The 14,435-nt window shown below is 31.7% G+C and overlaps 1 protein-coding gene and 1 pseudogene across 1 annotated transcript; both read left to right on the top strand.

Moving 5' to 3' along the window:
* The first annotated feature begins 4,244 nt into the window (after positions 1-4,244).
* LOC150033974 (uncharacterized) lies at positions 4,245-4,532 on the top strand (annotated as a pseudogene).
* Positions 4,533-12,869: 8,337 nt separating this feature from the next.
* LOC120087175 (defensin-like protein 1) lies at positions 12,870-13,592 on the top strand. The gene is made up of 2 exons (XM_039044081.2): positions 12,870-13,021; positions 13,151-13,592. The coding sequence occupies exons 1-2, from the start codon at positions 12,943-12,945 to the stop codon at positions 13,324-13,326; spliced, it is 255 nt and encodes an 84-aa protein (XP_038900009.1). The 5' UTR covers positions 12,870-12,942; the 3' UTR covers positions 13,327-13,592.
* Positions 13,593-14,435: the final 843 nt, after the last annotated feature.

Genomic DNA, 14,435 nt, shown 5'->3' on the forward strand with positions numbered 1-14,435 from the left:
TTCATGATATAGATTAAATTGTTACAAATTTCAAAGTATAAGGATTAAATTATTATGTATTAAACTTTAAATATTAAGTTGTTACAAAGTTACAAGATCTAATTCGTTACCAACTAAAATTCAAGGTTAAATTGTTACTTATATGCAAGTTTAGAGACAAAGTATTCTTTTAATTTTTTTTTTTTTTTTTTTTTTTTTTTACCATCCAACTAGTTTAGACAGAATTTTAGTTTTTTTTTTTTTCCATTCTAACTAGTTTAGGCATATAATTTCAAAGGAAAAGTTAGAATTTGAATGAAGGTTTTTTAGCTATTTAGAGTTATATATATAATATGAAATTAGAAAATTTGAATTTAATTTTGGTATGAATTACAACCTCAATTAAGTTTTAACATGGATACTATCATACTACATTTAAACCTTTTTTTTTGTTATTTTTAAAATTTTAAACTACAAACTAATTTCAAAGTATAATAAATGATGAAAAGATGGGCGGTAATTCGGGACATGAATGATTTATGTCAAGAAACAGAGGCAATATGTCGCATTAATGAAAATTATTTTGTTTTTATTCAATAGTTTGGTTTCATATTTTAATATAAAATTGAAAAAAAGTTTGAACATATTAATTCGTATTTGGAGAAAACATTCATTATTCTCCTTCTATAGATAACTTTTCACTATAGATGAGCATGTAATAGCATTTATTGGAAATTATCTATTGTTAACATTTATTATGCATTACATGCCCAACTAGTCAAGAAACAAATCTCGTAGTTCTAAATATTTTTTAAATAGTGTTTTTTTAGTATATAATAAATAAATATTGTACAATTTTATTTTAGTTATCATCAACTTTTAAAAGTGGGATAATGTAATAATTTTTATTTTAATGTTCTCATATTATTATTTTTTTAAAAAAAACTGGTTTATAATACAAAGAGGGAAAAATGATTCTAGTAATTAAATTATCAAATTAATATGTTAATATTCCAATATTGTATTATATATAATGCAATAGTTTTTATTATAATGTTATTATATATCTATTATAAAGTCACACGGAATGATGTATTATTTCATCAGATTAATTACTACTTTCATTCAATTAAATCCTCTATTTTTTTTTTATATTTTCTCTAAAGTTTGGATTTTATGGAATTATTTTTTTTAAAAAGGTAAATGCAAGTATTTATTTTGTTTTTCTTTTATACATGTATCTCACATATACATAGAAAACATCAATGTACCAATTCAATATGTGTAACCACCTCCCATCTTGAACAAATGCATCCAATTGACATTTATTGTATCCTATCTCGAAAAATTGCTTCCCGTTCACATCAATTAAACTTATTCAACCTAAGACTTTATTTTTAAAATATATAAATTTATTTTGTAAGCTAAAAATTTGAAAAGTCACCACCACTGTCTTTCAAAAGGACACTTACACTAAAAAAGTCACGACCACTTACCAAAAGATAATATGAAAATTTATGAAAAATATAAGGACAAAAGGGACATGTAAAGATTCTCCTTCCTAACATCTTTTTAATATAGTAGAAATAAAGTAAATAAAATTTTAATATTTCCTTCCATTCTTAAAAAAACATATATCATAATTTACAATAAGATGAAAATTTATGTTAAAAATTATATGCAAACCATTTTAGTGAGATAATTATTTTGCTTATTTAGGCTTTAAGCTTCAAAATATTATAACATCGCTCCGTAAATATTTTTACCATTGTATTATTTATTTCGAAGAGGACTCTACTAAACTATTGAATCATTCCCTTCATATTCAAGGTTCAAATTCAACATAATCATTTTTGTGTCCCTAAAAAAGTTGAATCAAAGTTTTATCACAATATATCTAGGGGAAAAAAAAAATTTGATCCCTAAGTTTTGATACAGTTTCTATTTAGTTCCTACGTTTCAAAATGTTACATATTTAGGTCCTATTTGATAACCATTTCGTTTTTTTATTTTTGATTTTTGAAAATTAAGCTTATTTCCTTTCCATTTTTAACAATGATTTGCATCTTTATTAAGTACAATGGTTGAATTCTTACCCAAATTTTAAGAAAAAAACACTTTTAAAAGTTATTTTTTTAGTTTTTTAAAATTTGGCTTGGTTTTTTAAATCATTGGTAAAAATTAGATAACAAAGGAAGAAATTTGGAGGTGGAAGTAGTGTAGGCTTAATTTTAAAAAACAAAAAACCAAAATAAAATGGTTACAAATGAGGCATTAGTTTTTAAACTTTAAGTTTGGTTTCAATTTTGTCCCTAGGTTTCAAAATGTTACAATTGTACCTTTGACATTTGAGTTTTTGTTTCAATTTGGTCCCTATGTTTAAAGTTTTACACTTTTAACCTAACTCACATTTTGTCTTTAGTGTTAACTTATGTTAATAAATTAAAAATTATTAAAAGAATTATAATTAATTTACTTTAATTTTTTTTTTGTAACATCTCAAGCCCAAGATTTGGAATCTAGATTCAACACCTGATGACCCCGACATCCTCTACATCCCTAGAACTTAGCAACGTCATCCTTACTTTTCTTGAATGCTTCTAAGAGTGAAATTTATCCTCACAAACCAATATGGGTCCTTTCAGCATACTTTGTTCTCACTCACATGCTTATTAGTTAAATTCTCAGGAGGTCACCCAACATAGGATTACAATCCTAGATAAGCATAAACATGCTTAACTTTGGAGTTCTTATAATTGGGACACCGAAAATGAAGGTGGAACTTGTTGGTATAGGTAGTAACTTTCAGTTCTTTTAAGTCTTTCTTGATCATGCTTTCATGTCCTCGGGATCTCTTCCATTATGATGTGATCTCGGTTCATTCATGTCTCCTTCATAAACTCAGGTCTTTACATGCCCACCAACTTCTGCTTGGTACATCCCTGAACCACATCTTACAGGGAAAGGTCAAGAATTGGCGTCTGATGGCCTTGATATTCTCTTGCATCCCTTGCGACTTGGCAACGTCGTCCTTACTTATCTTGAATGCTTCTAAGAGTGAAAGTTGTCTCCACAAACCAACACAGGTCCTTTCAACATGCTTTGTCCTCAACTTAAAATTAAATTTAAAATTTCACTTCATAATTAGTTTTAATTAATTAATAGAAATTGATGCCAGTGATTGAAGTGAGTATTTAATGAAAAAATGAGGTTAATGATGTAAAATTTTAAACTTAGGGACCAAATTGAAACAAAACTCAAATCTCAAGGATAAAATTATAACATTTTGGAATTTAGGGACTAAATTGAAACAAAATTCAAAACTTAAGGACCAAATGTATATTATTTTAAAACCTAAAGATAAAATAGAAACTAGATCTAAAACCTAAAGACCAAAAATGTATTTTTTCCATATAGCTATATATATACACACACCGAATCATTGAGATAACAAAAAAGAAAAGTTCACATAAAGAAAATTTATAGGCATTTTTTTAATACTACTATTCATACAAATGATGAAAATTTGGATTTGGTTGGTAATGTAAATCAACTAAATTATACTAAACTCGACTAAATATTTATATAAAACTTTACCATTCATAATAATATTTTTATTATAATTAAAAAAGGCTAAATGATTTTTCTTTTTTATAAAAAGAACTAAAGTTCGTTGTTTGTTTAAAATATACTCCTATTTCTTAAACATTTTCATTATTACTTTAGACGATTATAAATGTTTCAAACATACCTTGAAGTGAAAAAATGTTATAATATTAAATAAAATTTAAAACATGAAATAGTGTACCAGTGATAAAAACGAAAATTGGAACCCTAACACTAACACTGTTGAAATGTAAACTTGATTTTGGTTTAAAAGTAATTGAGCCTAGCCCAAACAAAAGCCCAAGTTCTAGAAATATCAAACATTAGAATATTCTAGAGAAATTACATGTAGGAAATATTAGAGCATTTTGAAGGATTCTCTAGAAAATATGAGAAAAATAAGTAATTGTAGAGAATAGTCTAGACAAATATTTGTAACCATTAGATCATGAATGTGTTGGAAAAATCCTAGTCATAGTTTTAGGGGAGTCAACTAGTATAAATAGGAGGTATGTCTTAACATTTGTATCAAGCTAGAAAAAATTAGAAGTACTCAATAATACAAGTAGTCTCTTTCTCAATCCTCTCTTCAAATTTCCTCCAACCTCCAAAATCTCTTTCCAAAAAAGTGGTATCAGAGCTTAAAGACTCTTTTCAAGATGACAAGCAATAACATGGTTCTATTCCAAGTTCCTATGCTCAACAAGAGCAATTATGATAATTGAAGTATCAAGATGAAGGCTCTCCTTGGCTCACAAGATGTGTGGGAAATCATAGAGAAATGATACATAGAATCGGAGAATGATAGCGATCTTTCTCAAGCACAAAGGGATAGTTTAAGAGACTCAAGAAAGAGAGACAAGAAGGCTCTTTATCTAATCTATCAAGGATTAGATGATGATGCTTTTCAGAAGATTTTGGAAGCAAAGATGGCGAAAGAAGCATAGGAGAAGCTTCAAACATCATACAAAGGAGCGAATTCAGTTAAAAAGGCACGTCTTCAAACTCTAAGAGCTGAGTTTGAAACTTTACATATGAAAGAAGGGAAACCCATCTCAGACTTTTTTTTCTAGAGTCTTAACTATCACCAATGAACTTAAAAAAAATGGTGAAAAGATTGATGATGTTAAAATCATGAAGAAAATACTAAGATCATTAGATCCAAAGTTTGAACATATTGTTGCCATAATCAAAGAGACAAAAGACTTGGAGATCATGACCATTGAGCAACTCATGGGTTCGTTACAAGCATATGAAGAAAAAAAAAGGAGAAGAAAGGAATCGTCAATCAATTGCCCAAGTTACGAGTTAATTAGACTAGTGGAACAATTAGTTTGAATTATAGAAGCGAATAAGGACGAGAACATGGTGGGCATCGAGGACGAGGAAAAGGTCATGGACAAGGACAAGGACGTGGTTGGCGGCCCTATGAAGACAACAACAATAACTCCCAAAGAAGATCAGAAAACTCAACAAGAGGTTGTGAACAAGGCAACTAAAGATCAAGGTATGATAAATCAAACATTAAATGCTATAATTGTTAGAAGTTTAGTCTTTATGAATCGAATGTAGAGCTCCCAAAATAATTAAGTTGAAGAGAAAGTGAACAACATTGAAGAAAGAAGTCAAGAATGTGGAACTTTATTAAATGGCTTGTACGAATGATGAATGGAGTAAAAATAATGCATGGTACATGGACACTGGAGCAAACAACCATATGTGTGGAGAAAGAAGCATGTTTGCGGAACTTGATGAATCGGTGAGTGGCAATGTAGCCTTTGGAGATGAATCCAAGGTATAAGTAAAAGGAAGAAGGAAAGAGGTAACATTCTCATCTGATTGAAGCATGGTAATCACCAATTTATTTCAAATGTTTATTACATGCCAAATATGAAGAGTAATATCTTGATCCTAGGCCAACCCTTAGGAAAATGATATGACATTCGATTAAAAGAAAATAATATTTCTATAAGAGATAATGCAAGTAATTTGATTGTTAAAGTGCCAATGCCCGAAAATAGAATGTTTATACTCAACATTCAAAATGACGTCGCAAAATGCCTCAAGATCTGTTACAAAGATGCATCTTGACTATGGCATCTTCGATATGGGCATCTCAATTTTGGAGGATTATAATCACTCTCCAAGAAGAGCATGGTGAGAGGGCTGCCTTTCATAAACTACTCTGATCAAGTGTAAGAAGGATGTCTACTTGGTAAGCAGTTCAAGAAAAGCTTCCCAAAGGAGTCAAACTCAAGAGCACAAAGGCCTTTGGAACTCATACATACAGATGTGTGCAGAATGATCAAGCCAAGCTCACTTGGTAAGAGTAACTATTTCCCTCTCTTCATTAATGATTTTTTTTAGAAAAAAGTGTGTATATTTATTAAAGCATAAATCATAGGTGTTCGAGAGCATCAAGAAGTTCAAATCCCTTGTTGAGAAAGAAAGTGGTCTAGTGATGAAGGCCATGAGATCTAATCATGGAGGAGAATTCACATCAAATGAATTCAAAAAATATTGTGAAGATCATGAAATTCGTCGACCCTTGACCATGCCAAGATCCCCTTAACAAAATGGAGTGGTAGAAAGAAAGAACATAACAATTTTGAACATGGCAAGAAGTATGCTTAAAAGCAAAAAATTGCCAAAGGAGTTTTGGGCAGAAGCAATAGCATGTGCAGTATGAAGGAACTCTTAAGAAAGAGAACAAGAAACAAGATATGCATTTAATTATAAATTACAGCATGCTTAAGAAAAGGTTTTAGAAACCTTACCTTTGAAGACTTTTCTTCATGATTTCCCTCGTACAATTCACGAACTCCTTGAAGACTTTCTTCAAGAATAACCTCGAACAAGAATGAACACTACCACGAATGTTTCCTTGGTATTCTCAGGGAGAGAACCCAGGAATGGTGGGCTCTGACTATTCTAGATATAAGGGAATTTTTGTGGAGGAAAGATTTAGAATGTTCTCAAAACTAAAAAACAAACATATAGAACACTTCTGTTGTTTTCTCGCATTTCTCAATCGATCAACAGGCTTAGCCAAGAAGAAGAAGAAACTTTTTCTTTTCAACTTGCCAAAAATAATCACCTACCACTTACGTGGGTGAAGAGAAAAGAAGGGGAAGGGAGTTGTAACTCCCTCCTTTATTATTAAAATAAAAAACTAATATAAATATAAATATGATAACTAACTTATCATATTATATATATATTGAATTATATGTTATATCAAATATAACATATAAACCTATCGTTTTAATATTGTATCACATACAATATATGCTATAGTTTCTTTTCTCTTTTATATTACATTTAATATAAATCACATTTATAATAAATTTAACATCTATGAATCCAATTCATAGAAACTATATTTGAATCTCATTCAAATATTTATTTTTTTCCATTAAGCTATAATGTATCAAATACATTATGACAATTATATCACATATAATTGAAACAACTTAATTATATCACATATAATTGAAACAACTTAATTATATCACATATAATTAAATTCCTCTATTAATTTGAACAATTCAAATTAATCCAAAAATTGATTCTCAATTAATCCTATTGAACTACCAAGGGGACCTCATGGACCTATAGCTTGAAGCTTCAACAGTACATGAATAATTAATTAAACTCTTTAATTATATTATTCACCATCTGTTAACTGTCGGGCACTCCACTAAAGATCGACAGCTACACTCTTCGCACTAAAAATATATTTCTGTGTCTATTGGATATAATTAATCAACGTTAGGATGACCCTTCACCAATTGCTCGTAAGTACAACTAGGCCAAATTATCGTTTTGCCCCGATAGTTACATCTAACTCCTAAGTACCACTGATCCCTCTAATGAACAATCGATCATAGTCCAACTATGACTAAATCGCTCTCGGTCCAGGAGAGGGTGTGGCGCCACATTGTTCAAGACCCGAAATCAGCCCTTAAGGGAGCAATTTATCTATTTACCCTTGCCTCGGAGAAGGAGTGAAATCTTGTGTAGCTGTGTTCCCAGCTCCCCAATCAGACGAATCCTCAAAATGATAGGCTTGTTGAGTTGACGATCTGACCACTCTCACCCATACAAATTAAAGGACAGCCCTCATAGGTAGAAGTTCACAACTCACTCAGGATTCAGGTCATGTTACCTATGGTCATCCTAGTGAAATGTAAGTCTCTATTATGAACGACATTATATAATGAGACTAAACATTTCGTGGTCCAGTCTTATATAAACTCTTTTGTATAGAATATCCCTGCTCACATATTTATACATGAATGATCAGGATCAGATCATTTGTAGTACTTTACAACAATTGTAGCACCTAAAAAATGGGCCTTACTTGTAGTGTCACTAGGATAAGGTACCCAGCCTTATCCATCTACTACAGACCATTTAGGTTATCACTTAAACATGATCCGCCTGCATGTCTCTACATACATGTTTAAGTTACAAAGATAACCTTGGAAGTTAGTTTATTGGTTTGTGGTTAATGTAACTAAAATATCATATATTTTATAGACAATGAATAAAATATCATATATTTTATTAAATACACAATAAATTTGTTCATTAAAGCTTACAAACTATAGGACCCTATGAGAATTAGGGCATCAACCCCAAATAGTCTACCTATCTAACCTATCTAACCTATCTCCAACAAAAAGTGTATATAAAAGAACGCCACAAGAAGCATGGAGTGGAAGGAAACATGAGATTTCCCATCTCAAAGTCTTTGGAAGCATTGCTCATGTGCATATAGCAGATGAAAAGAGAAGCAAGTTAGATGACAAACGTGAGAAATACATCTTCATCAGTTATGACTCAAATACCAAAGGCTATAAGCTCTACAATCTAGATACATGAAAGAAAAACCTAAATCGAGATGTAGTATTCAATGAATAAGGAGAATGAGATTGAGGAAGACATGATGAAGACTATAACTTCTTGCCCTACTTCGAAGAAAATTACATGGAGCAAATAAATACAGCACAAATAAGAGAGGAGCCTTCTGAAGGAACTCTAAATATAGAGGACCTTTGAGTGGAAGCAGATCGTTCCAAACTCCATTGTGAAAGAACTTAAACATTTATAATCATACAGAAACGATTATGCATTAAAGATAAATTACAGCATGCTTCTTATAAAAAACAAATGATAGAGTGACAATCTTTTGAAGAACTATTTCTTCACATATTTTCCTCGAACAAACTTGAATGCAACGAGCAACTGGAACTTCCTCGAACACACCGAGTAAAACTCAATCCTCGAACAGAATTAGGCACCACCACATGATTACCTTGGTATTCTTGGTGTGAGAATCCAGGAGTTGTGGGCTCTGGCTAATTTTGGATTGAGGGAAATAGGAAGTTAAGAAGGAAAGATTGACTAAACAATGATGCAATTATGTAGACGATGAATGTCTATCGCATAGACTCAACACTTGAACGTTTAGTAAAGAGTACTATTGTATAGTAAACTCGATAGTCAATCGTGTAGTCACTCGATTAGTAATCTGACAACTTGTTCTTGTAGAATGAATAGGAAATCCATTTTTCTTCCTTATCCCACTTAGCCATAAAGCTGTCTAACCACCCACTAAGGGTGTTTATTAGAGAAAAAGGAATTTAATAATCTTATAATTAATAAATTATAAATAAATACAATAACTAACTTATCATATTATATTTATAACATATAGTTTTAATATTGCATCATTTGTAACATATAAACCATAGTTCTTTTTCTATTTTGCGGCATTTAATATAAATCATATTTATATTAAATTCCTCCAATCAAATAATGTATCAAATACATCAAATCAATTATATCATATATAATTGAATCAATTTAATTATATCATATATAATCAAATTTCCTCTTGTTAATTTGAACATTTCAAACTAATCTAAAAACTGATTCTCAATTGAATCCATCGAGCTACCAAGGGGACCTTATGGACCTATAGCTTGAAGCTCCAACGGTACGTCAATAACTGACTAAACTCTTTAATCACGATATCTACCATCTGTTAACTGCCGGGCATTCCACTAAAGACTGACAGCTGCACTCTTCGCACTACAGATATATTTCTATGTCCATTGGATATAACCAATCAACAGTACAATGACCTTTCACAAATCGCTCGTAAGTATAGTTGAGCCAAATTATCGTTTTGCCTCTATAGTTACATCTAACTCCTTAAATACCACTGATTCTTCTAATGAATAATATATTATAGTTCTACTATGATTAAACCTTTCTCGGGTCAAGAGAAGGTGTGACGCCACTTTGTTCAAGCCCTAGAATCAGCCCTTAAGAGAGAAATTTATTTACTCATGCGTCGGGGAAGGATGGAATTCCATCTTGTGTAGTTGAGTTCCTAGCTCCCCAATCAGACGAATCTCCAAAGTGGTAAGCTTGTTGAGTCGGCAATCTGGCAACTCTCACCCATGCAAATTAAAGGACTGCCCTCATAGGCAGGAGTTCACAACTCACTCAGGATTAAGGTCATGTTACCTATGATCATCCTAGTGAAATGAAAGTCTCAATTATGAATGGCGTTATATAACGAGACTAAACATTTCGTGGTCTAGTCTTATACAAACTTCTTTGTATAGAATATCCCCGCTCACATGTCTAATACATGAATGATGAGGATCATCATTTGTAGCACTTTACAATATTTGTAACACCTACAAAGCGGGCCACATCCATAGTGTCACTAGGATAAGGTATCCCTAATTTATCCATATACTATAGACCATTTAGGTTATCACTTAAAGCACGGTCTACTTGTATATCTCCACATACATGCTTAAGTTACAACGATAACCATGGATATTAGTTTATTGGTTTGTGGTTAATGCAACTAAAATATCAAATACTTCATAGACTGAAGTGAATAAAATATCATATATTATAAATCACAAAGTATTTCTTCATACAAGTGTTTACAAATTACAGGACCCTATGATATTTAAGGCATCAACCCCAACAATCTCCCCCTTATCCCAAAACTAGTGGGGTGTACAAATTACAAGTACACAACATAATAAACTAGGGCACAAATGCCCAGCACAAGACCTTATACGCCACCAGCTTCGCCAACTTCAAGTTTTCAAGAGGTTGGAAGCTCAAACTCAAGTGTTCAACGCTTCACAAGCTTACAAGAAATTTATGAGGTAACTAATCAAGATAGTCTTTCTTTTTTGTCTTTTTGTCGTTTGTGAGCCCATGAACTTTCAAGATGCTATGGAGAATCCAAATTAGAAAAACGCTATGGAAGAAGAAATTAATGCAATCAAGAAGAACAACAGATTGAAGCTAGTTTCACTTCCAAAAGGTCACAAGGAAATTGGTGTGAAATGGGTTTACAAAGCCAAGAAGAATACAAGAGGAGAGGTTAAAAGATAAAGGCAAGACTAGTGGTGAAAGGTTATAATCAAAGAGACGACATCGACTATGATGAGGTATTTGCTTCTGTTGCTCGACTTGAAACTGTTAGATTAATAATTTCGTTGGCAGCTTAAAAAAATTGAAAAATCCATCAAATGGATGTGAAATCTGACTTTCTCAATGAAATACTAGAGGAAGAAGTCTACATTGAGCAACCTCAAGGCTATAAAGTTGACGGAAAAGAAGAGAAAGTTTTGAAGTTGAAAAAGACACTTTATGGACTAAAACAAGTTCTAAGAGCATGGAAGGATCGAATAAACAAGTATCTACATAAAAAGAATTTCATCAAGTGTCCATATGAGCACGTACTTTACATCAAAGTCTAGAATAATGATGTATTGATTGTGTTGTATGTAGATGACTTGATCTTTTCAGGTAGCAATCCAAGCATGTTCAATGAGTTCAAAGAAGAGATGACGAACGAGTTTGAGATGACCGACATCGGGCCCATATCTTACTACCTTAGCATTAAAGTAAAGTAAGAAGATAAAAGCTTCTTTATCACCCAAGAAGGCTATGCTAAGGAAGTGATCAAGAAGTTCAAGATGGATAATTCTAATCCAGTCAATACACCCATGAAATGTGGAATCAATTGTCACGTTGTGAGGAAGGAGAAAGAATTGATCCAACATTCTTTAAAAGCTTGGCTGGAAGTTTGTAATATTTAACATGCATAAGGCCTGACATTCTCTATGCAGTTGGAGTTATCAGTCGGTTCATGGAGAAACCAACAACTACACACTTGAAGGCAACAAAGAGATTCTTCAATTAGAAAAGGTACGATAAACTATGTCCTATTCTATTATGTTTATGATAATTATAGGCTCTTGGGATACAGTGATAGTGATTGGGGTGGAGATGTGGATGACCGCAAGAGTACACCTGGTTTTGTGTTCTACATGGGAGACACTTTCTTCATGTGGATGTCAAAGAAGCAACCGATTGTTACTCTCTCAACATGTGAAGCAGAATATGTGGCTACTTCCTTATATGTTTGTCATGCAATTTAGCTAAGAAATATATTACAAGAATTGAGACTACCACAAGAGGAGCCAACTAAAATTTTCGTAGACTACAAATCAACAATTGTCTTGGCCAAGAATCTAGTCTTCCACAGTCGGAGTAAGCATATTGATACACGTTATCATTATATTTGAGAGTGTATCGAAAGAAAGAATGTGCAATTAGAGTATCTGAAGACTAATGATTAGGTAGCTGACATCTTCACTAAGCCTCTTAAAAGAGAAGACTTCACAAGATTGAGAGATTTGTTGGGAGTAACAAAATCAAGTTTAAGAGGGAGTGTTGAAATGTAAACTTGATTTTGGGTTCAAAGTAATTGGGCCTAACCCAAACAAAAGCCCAAGTTCTAGAAATATCAAACATTAGAATATTCCAGAGAAATTACATGTAGGAAATATTAGAGCATTTTGTAAGATTATCTAGAAAGTATGAGAAAAATAAGTAATTGTAGAGAATAGTCTAAATAAACATTTGTAACCATTAGATCATGGATGCGTTGGCAAAATCCCAGCCATAGATTTAGGGGAGTCAACTAGTATAAATAAGAGGTATGTCTTAACATTTGTATCAAATTAAAAAAATTAGAAGTGCTCAATAACACAAGTAGCCTCTTTCTCAAGTCTCTCTTCAAATTTCCTCCAACCTCCAAAATCTCTTTCCAACAAACACAGCTACACACCCATACAAAGTCCCACAAATTCCACCCTTGAAAATTTTTGAATTTTTTGTACTTCAAGAATAAAATATAGTGAAAGAGATAGAAGTGGGCCCCCTTTGAGGCTATAAATATGTATCCCTTGCATGGACATTTTTGCAAACACAAATATTTCATAAAGAAAAATTCAAACAATAGAAATGGCCAAGGTTGTGGGCAACCCTGCCCAGATGGTTGTTGCTTTGCTCTTCCTTTTGGCCCTCATGCTTTCCATGAATGGTAATTAACAACACTATTATCAGCCCTTTCCCCACTCCTATTTAATTTTACATCTCAAACAAAATTTGTAGACATATAATTATTGTTTTGTTTTTGTTTTCTTTTCGCTTCTGTGACTTATGATCACAGAAAAGCAAGGGATGGTAGAGGCAAAGGTGTGCGAGAAGCGGAGCAAGACATGGTCGGGATGGTGCGGGGACACAAGCCATTGCGACCGGCAATGCAAGAATTGGGAAGGTGCCAAACATGGAGCTTGCCATGCTCAATTTCCTGGAAGGGCTTGTTTTTGCTACTTCAACTGTTGAAAACCATGCAATAACCTTTCTCCATATCATTCCCCTTCTAAAAAAATAAATGTTTCAGTTGCTTAATGTGTGTTTTTCTATGTGAGTGTGAAGGGATCTATATGTAATTTAAGTTTCTAATTAATGTTTTTATGTTTGAGAAGTTCATATGGTTGGGAAAGTGAGTGTTTTGTGGTTTGTGTGATAAATATGCTGCTATTTATCTTTGGCAGCTTGTTTGTATGTGTTTCTTCTTCTTCATATCTGAATAAAATGATTTTGATTAATTACTGTCTCCCTGTCCCTTTATTGAGTTATTTTTTTTCCAAATTATTAGATTTTTAAATCATAAATGTTTGCTTAAATATACATATACACATACATACATATGCATATACACATACATATATATATATATACACACATATAAGATGTACTAATAAATATTTAAATCTCTAACTTTTTGGTCGAGAGTTTACGTCTTAACCGAAATGAGTTGTTTTTTTTTTTTTTTTAATTTAATATTTGCACTACTTACATAAACCACTTCTAAACTATAGTTATGATTGTTAGGATTGAATTCATAAATTTGTCAATATAAGAATAGTTCAACTAGCTAATTAAGCTATATATGACCAAAAGATTTGAACCGAACCAGAAAAATAACTTAGTTTGATTGAAAAAAAAATATAAGTCTTTATTGAGAGAATTATTATTATTTTTATTATTATTAAGACTAAGAGACATGCCTCATCTAAGTCTATCAGGACGTTTAGAGAAATGAGTTAATTATTATAGTTGGGTTATGATAGTTTGTGTTTGGATTATAATAGTATTTGTTTTTTTGAGGGGTAAACTATTTTAATTTGAGACGAAAATTATAAAAAAATGATGAATGTAAAATAGTAAAAACGATAGTAAATAAGTAATAATGTAGTAAATGAGGGTTTTAAAATAGTCTAATTGGAGGTTTTGAAATAATTTTTACTGTAGTAAGAGGTGATTATTATATTTTGATGTTAATCCTGGCCCCAAACGCCGCCTAAATGAAATATCAATATCATTTAAAATTAGCTTCTCTAACTTTATGAAAATTATTAGTTTTGTTAGTGTATAAATTTTTAGGTAAA

The sequence above is a fragment of the Benincasa hispida genome, chromosome 9 (assembly GCF_027475165.1).
Source record: "Benincasa hispida cultivar pf3 chromosome 9, pf3_genome.v1.1, whole genome shotgun sequence".
In the NCBI taxonomy this organism is placed as follows: Eukaryota; Viridiplantae; Streptophyta; class Magnoliopsida; order Cucurbitales; family Cucurbitaceae; genus Benincasa; species Benincasa hispida.